At 38.8% G+C, this 6,252-nt stretch overlaps 1 protein-coding gene across 1 annotated transcript; it reads left to right on the plus strand.

Moving 5' to 3' along the window:
* The first annotated feature begins 3,208 nt into the window (after positions 1 to 3,208).
* LOC139124315 (uncharacterized) lies at positions 3,209 to 6,252 on the plus strand. Its single transcript, XM_070690454.1, has 4 exons — positions 3,209 to 4,068; positions 4,227 to 4,535; positions 4,794 to 4,914; positions 5,622 to 6,252. The coding sequence occupies exons 1-4, from the start codon at positions 3,431 to 3,433 to the stop codon at positions 5,796 to 5,798; spliced, it is 1,245 nt and encodes a 414-aa protein (XP_070546555.1). The 5' UTR covers positions 3,209 to 3,430; the 3' UTR covers positions 5,799 to 6,252.

The raw sequence follows: 6,252 nt of genomic DNA on the forward strand, positions 1-6,252 counted from the left end.
TCAATGTGGAACTGTGAACAGAATTTGATATGGATCCAGAAGTTCATGTCATCATTCTATACTAGTTGCATATGAAATGTGTGACATTTGTGGTTCTTTCAAGGAAAACAATAGTGTCAGAGATGTTAGCCATACACATTCCCATCTCTCTGGTGGTGAAATGTGTGAAAAGTGTGGCTGTGGTATTCCTGACTTTACCTTCACAAGTTGTGAAAATATCCAATCACATAATGATGATACAAGTCATGCACATTCCAATCTCTCCCGTGGTGAAATATGTGATAAATGTGGCTTTGGTGTTTCAAAGTGTAAGTTCTCGTATTGTGAAAATGTCTCGTTACATAATGATGTTAACCACAAGCTTAAGGACACAGAAGAAATGACTGTCATGAGTTCACTGCATACCAAACATACATGTACTGCTCGTGAGGATGAAGTTGTGCACCTTTCTCAAAATAATAAGAGATCAGATGTGGACTATGCTCATTACAGGAAGACAGGCTTTTGCAAAGAGAAATCTACAGAAAGTTGTATTGACAGCAATGACTCTGTAGATGACTTGGTGAAATCTTGCTTGAATATACTCAATGAAGTCGAAGGGGACAATCTACTCCTTGAGCTTCTATCCGCCATAAGTAATGGTTCATTTAAACCAGGGAGTTTAACTTATTACATTTTCTTGGACACAGTGAAGGCTCTTAATTCAACTTCTCTAACAGAAATGCGGTTCAATTTCACAAGCAAAATTTTCTGGAAGACGTTTATCAATAAGTTTGGTGCAGCTCCACTTCGCTTTCTATGTGGATGGAAACATGCGGGATCAATTTTACTCAATAGACAAGAAAAAGGCAACTTTCCTGGAGAGGAAGCAGATATCATCCTTGCAATTCCGAATGAAGATGTCCTGAAATCATTCGATCCTTATAATGGTGAGTGGCCTAGAAGTATTCCTCCAGGAATTTGTACCAATATCATCAACAAACTTGCTGTTGTACATGAAGATACCAGTATCTGTATTTCCCTCGATGGGAAAAAGGTGGTTCCAGGTCTTACAGGTGACAAGGGGGACATAAATCTTCTTGGTAAAGAGAGTGAAATTGGTTGTTTGTCACCTGCAGTTCAAAAACAACAACACCAACAGGAAGTGCAATCTGTAGAAACCATAAAGAAATTGTCTGCTGATACAGAATCAACCGCTAACAAGGTAAACACAAGTATAATTTTGGAACATTTACGGTCATTGTTGACAATGCTGTCAAAGAAGAAAGCTGACACAAGAGATACTCTTGAAAAGAAGAACTATGCTTTAGAAAAGCTCAAAGCTCGTGCAGCAGTTGACCAAACATCAACAAAATACCAATATCCAATAAGTTTAGTGATGGCCAATATACTGGAATTAAAAGAATCAAATGCCATTGGTGACAGGCTTCGAGACAGTATTGCTGAAATGTGTGCTGCACTGTTCTCTGATAGGAATACATGGACAACAATGGCAACTATTCCTATTGATCACTGTGGGAGGTACCATGCCCTGCATGATATCGATCTCTTTCTTGGTTGTGGTGAAGAACCCCTCGAGAAGTTTGCTGAATATGTTATTGACCAAGGACTCCCATTTATAAAACAGAGATCGTCACTATGGTTTCAGGCACGTAAACAAGTAAGGGTTACGCAAGCACACTATACAATGCTGTAGGCTGCGCAGGATTGAAAGGTCAAAGAGAACATTATCAGCAAGCTGTTCTTGGTTTTGAAAGGCCACCTCCTGATACATCTGTCCAAGAAGCAATGGACTGGGGCACAAAACATGAAGTATGTTCATTGGCTACTTTGGCATCCAAGGTCTTACCTGCACTTTATCCAGAATGTTGTCTTGTAGAAGTTGGTGCCTTCCCGATACAAGTTGGAAATGTTGATATGATTATATCACCTGATGGATTTATTCATAATAACCTGAACCATAATGATATTGCAGCTGTGGAGTGTAAGTGCCCAAAGAGTGGAAGAGTGCCAAATTCAATACCACCACGCTACTACCTACAAGTGCAAGCGCATATAAGGTGCAAGCCAGGCATTCAGTGGTGTCTGTTTTGTGTATGGACAGAGCAAACAACAAAGGTATTCAGGGTAGAGAAAGATGATGAAATCTGGTCATTTGTTCAGCAGGAATTGAACCATATTTATGGAGGTGATGCTACACGGTGTCCCACTAAACTTTCTATCACAGCAAGAGAAATCAGGAAGATGATAAAAAAAAATAGCCAGGAATATTGCAGCGTTATTGCTGAATTGTCGTCTGTGCATTCTTGTTGCTTTAAAGACAATGCTGTGACCATATCAGAAGAGAATCTGAACCCATACACAACAGATGTGATTCATGGTAACTTTGTCACATGCTCCACCCCCAAGATGCAAGACCTACCACTGCTAAAACTTGAAGATACTCTTGATGAAGTAGTCTGTTATCTAAAGAAACACTACCTACTATCAAGGAAGAAAGCAACAGAAGTGATTGCTTTTGTCGCATGCAATACTGACAGATTGTGGTCTTCAGCACTGACCCACGGCACACCAATTGTTTATTTCCTCAAGGGTACAGCTTGCCTACAAGTGTCGTTAGAAGTATTTTGGAAGATGTCTTGAATTATTGTCACAGCCAAGGTATTCACTGCCCAGTGCAGAGTTTCGATGGGCAGTACCTACCACTGTTGCAGACCAGTAACAATGGGAACCCGCAAACTATTCTAGAGTTACAAAAGGCGTTTTGGAAGGAAGTCTGTCGCAAGACAAAAATCGAAATTGTCTCTGAAATGAAGAGTATTAATACCATAACAAATATTGAGGATGTCTTTGAGAGCTGGAGTAATAAGAGTTTCGCAAGGTAATAAACTTCCACAGACAGCCTTTGCATGTTTGAAGTTAACTCACAGCCATGACCACAAACTATCAGTACATGTACCAGTGGAAGAGGTTGGTAGTACAGATGTTCAGCAAATAATGGAAGAAATTCCAGAGTGTGTGATTTCACTAGGAGACAACAATGACTTGGAAATGGGGAGTGAGACGAATCAACAACAAGAAGAATATGTACAGAATGAAAATGACCAAGGTTCTGCTCAAGGTGAAGCAGCTGTCCAAGAAGGTATTGAAGGTGATGTCAACAACAGTGAGCTGGCTTCAGATATACAAAGTGCCCAAAATTTACCATCTTCACATGGGGAGTGATACAGAAGAAGATTCTTTGTTGAGTGAAACTGATGCTCACAATATTCTGACACTGTTAAAAGATCAGACATTGAAATGGAGTTGCAAAGATGTTGAAGATTTGAAACAACAAATACAAAACTGTCAAAGTCTTTGCAAGATGACGATTTCAGAACTTAAAGTAATTCTGAAATACTTGAAAGATCACTAGCACCAAAGTGTTACTATGACAGGTCGCAAAGAATGTTTGGTGGGTAGTCTGAAGAATGTCCTGCATCTTCCTGGTGATATAGATACTCCAACAGGTTCAAAGTCACCACCCAGTCTTTCTGTTCATTGTGTAAGGATTCTGTGCAGCAAAATTTACCCAAAGCAAGCTCTCTTTGTCTCGTATGCCAATTGGAAATTTCCAGAAAAAGTAAAAAATTGGAAAAATGAATCCAGGATCAAACACAGTATGCTAATTCCTGAAATAGATGAAAGAATGCCAATAAATTGGTTCTATATACCAGAATATTCAACAGACAGAGATGAACTCCTTGTCAGGAAGATTGACCCCCATCACTTGTTGACCAGGCATAGGTCTGCTCTATGTAAAAGGAACATTGGCGATGCTGAAAGAAAACATTTCCTGGAAGTAGCAGCTGACAATACCACTTCTCTCAAACTAGGCATGCTACAAGAAAGTTTGGATATGCAGTGTACTGATTTTGCTCTCATTACTTTTTCTGAGGAAGTTCAGACTCAATTGGAACATAAAGGCTACAGTGCTTCTGCCAGATGGTGCAAGCTTGTTCGAGAATGGTTTCACTCAATGGATGAACCAGGAATCCCTGCAGTAGAAAGATTCAAAATGAAAATGAGGTTGGTGTAAAACCTTTGTACATTTTTATTATTTTGTCAGAAAAAATAATTTTCTTCCCATCTGCTGATAGCAAGTTCTTCTGTAAATATCAAGTTTAAATGACTATTTTATCTGTTTTCATGTGTTTGTTTGTTTTTTATTGTTTGTTTACTGGTAGATACAGGGAAACTCTGCTGTCAATGGTTGATATATATTCCTTTCCACCTCCTGGAATGTTTGTGAATGGCTATCCTAAGGCACTCTGGGAATCTACCATTGCCAGTATTGATGCTGAGCTGATATTGTGTGGGCTAGTTAAAAGGCGGACATACAATCAACGTGCTGTAAGCAGTCAGCTGTGTGAGAGTCTGTTTGGAAGTCTGGCATCACTTTCAAGTTCAAGAAATGGTGTCCCGAACTGCGTTGACTTGGAGACCAGTTTTGCTAAGATATGTGGAGAAATGGTTGTACGTTATGACCCTTGCAGGTACAAGTTTACATAAATGCTCTCATCATGTTAGGTGTAATTATTTTGTATGATAACACAAATGATTTGTCAACTATATGATACATACTGATTCCTTTAAACCTATCCTTATGCCAAGAAAAACTTTATATTTTTAAGCACATTGTCCAAAACTTTACATTTGTTGACTCGACCTTGACATGTGTACATTTTATTTACTTAAATAGGAGTACCCTTTGATATGTTACAAATCATGTTTGATTATATTTTCTCTTTCAGAGGTTTTCCAGTGAGATTGTCGTCAGCCTCCATTTATCCCCAGCAGGAACTAGAGATTGCCTCTTCTCCAAGTACTCAGCCAATGGACCCACCAACGTACATTTCAGAGATAACACTTATGGTAATGCAACACTTCATTGAAAGCCCATCTCCAGGGCATACTGCAATGCTTATACAGGTCTTGTTCATAATAGCTATACATGTACATACATGGGTGCAATGGGCTTGTGTCACACTTCAAGGAAACCCCACTACAGAATAGTGGAGACTGTACTCTACATGATAATGATATGTTATCTATATTTTGGTCAAGCCTCTTGTGTCACCTTTACACTTTCTGAAAAAAATCTGTTGTAACCCAGTACCTCCATCCTTTTTAATTTTTGCAAATGAATACCTATGTGTCATACCTTGTGCTCATGATACATGGGTGAGGGAACATGTACTAGAGTGTTATTGAGTTAATTTTAACAAGCTGCACTATTTCCCTTCCCCAGGTAGACTTTGACTAGTGCATAAGTTCTGTCAAGCTGTGTGTTTACTTAATGCTCTGTTTGCAAGTTGAGGTTATTTTTGTTTCCATGCCAGCTTTGCATGTACTTCCCTACAAGTACATTTGTACTATCTAGTTTTCTATCTAGGTGTTCAGACTACAAAAAGGGACAGGGGTGTGTTTCATGTTACCTGTGACTCTGATAGTTACCAAATTTTCAAATCTTGTCCAAAATGTGGTTCAACACTTTATGGAAAGGATGTTTTAAATTATAAAGCCACTTTCAAATCATTAAGATGTCAGTTTATTTGGTTTTCCTCGTGTCCATTTTCTAGGATCATCCATTTGACAAGCCGGATAGACGACGCACAGCCAGACGCAGATTGAAGGGACTAACGAAGCTACATGAACCAGGCAAAGGGGTCACTGGAGTCAGAGGATTCCATAAGGTCAATGAAGGAAAGCTCAGTGGACTTGTAAGACTTGGGAAGAGTGCAAAAACAAACTTGTGAACTGCAAATTCCCAGTCAACTGTGATGATGTTAGCATTTCTGTATGGAAAAATAATGCACTTAAAATGCTGAATTATCATATAAAAATGAAAGTTTATTAAATATATAATGAATTTCCAAAAATGAAATAGGCAATACATGTAAATAATGTTCATCAACTGTGAATAACAATCAACTGTAAGAGCTTGAGCTTGTTCATGAAAACGTTCACTGACCACCTGGTTTCCATTCCCTTCCAAAATTCAAAGTGCAATATAATGAGGAAACTCCTAACATGCAGCTTTTTTGCCCTCTGCTTAAAATAAATCGTATGATTAATGATTGAAGAAAAATATGTCTATCCTATCCAAGCATCCCCTGTAGTCTGTGTAAAGTCATGCCATTGACAAGCCTGAACTAGAACTCTTAAAGCTTGTCCTTGTTGAAGGCTACAAAGAGGGTGCACTAACAAAAC

This window comes from Ptychodera flava, assembly GCF_041260155.1.
Source record: "Ptychodera flava strain L36383 chromosome 23 unlocalized genomic scaffold, AS_Pfla_20210202 Scaffold_23__1_contigs__length_28996876_pilon, whole genome shotgun sequence".
Classification (NCBI taxonomy): domain Eukaryota; kingdom Metazoa; phylum Hemichordata; class Enteropneusta; family Ptychoderidae; genus Ptychodera; species Ptychodera flava.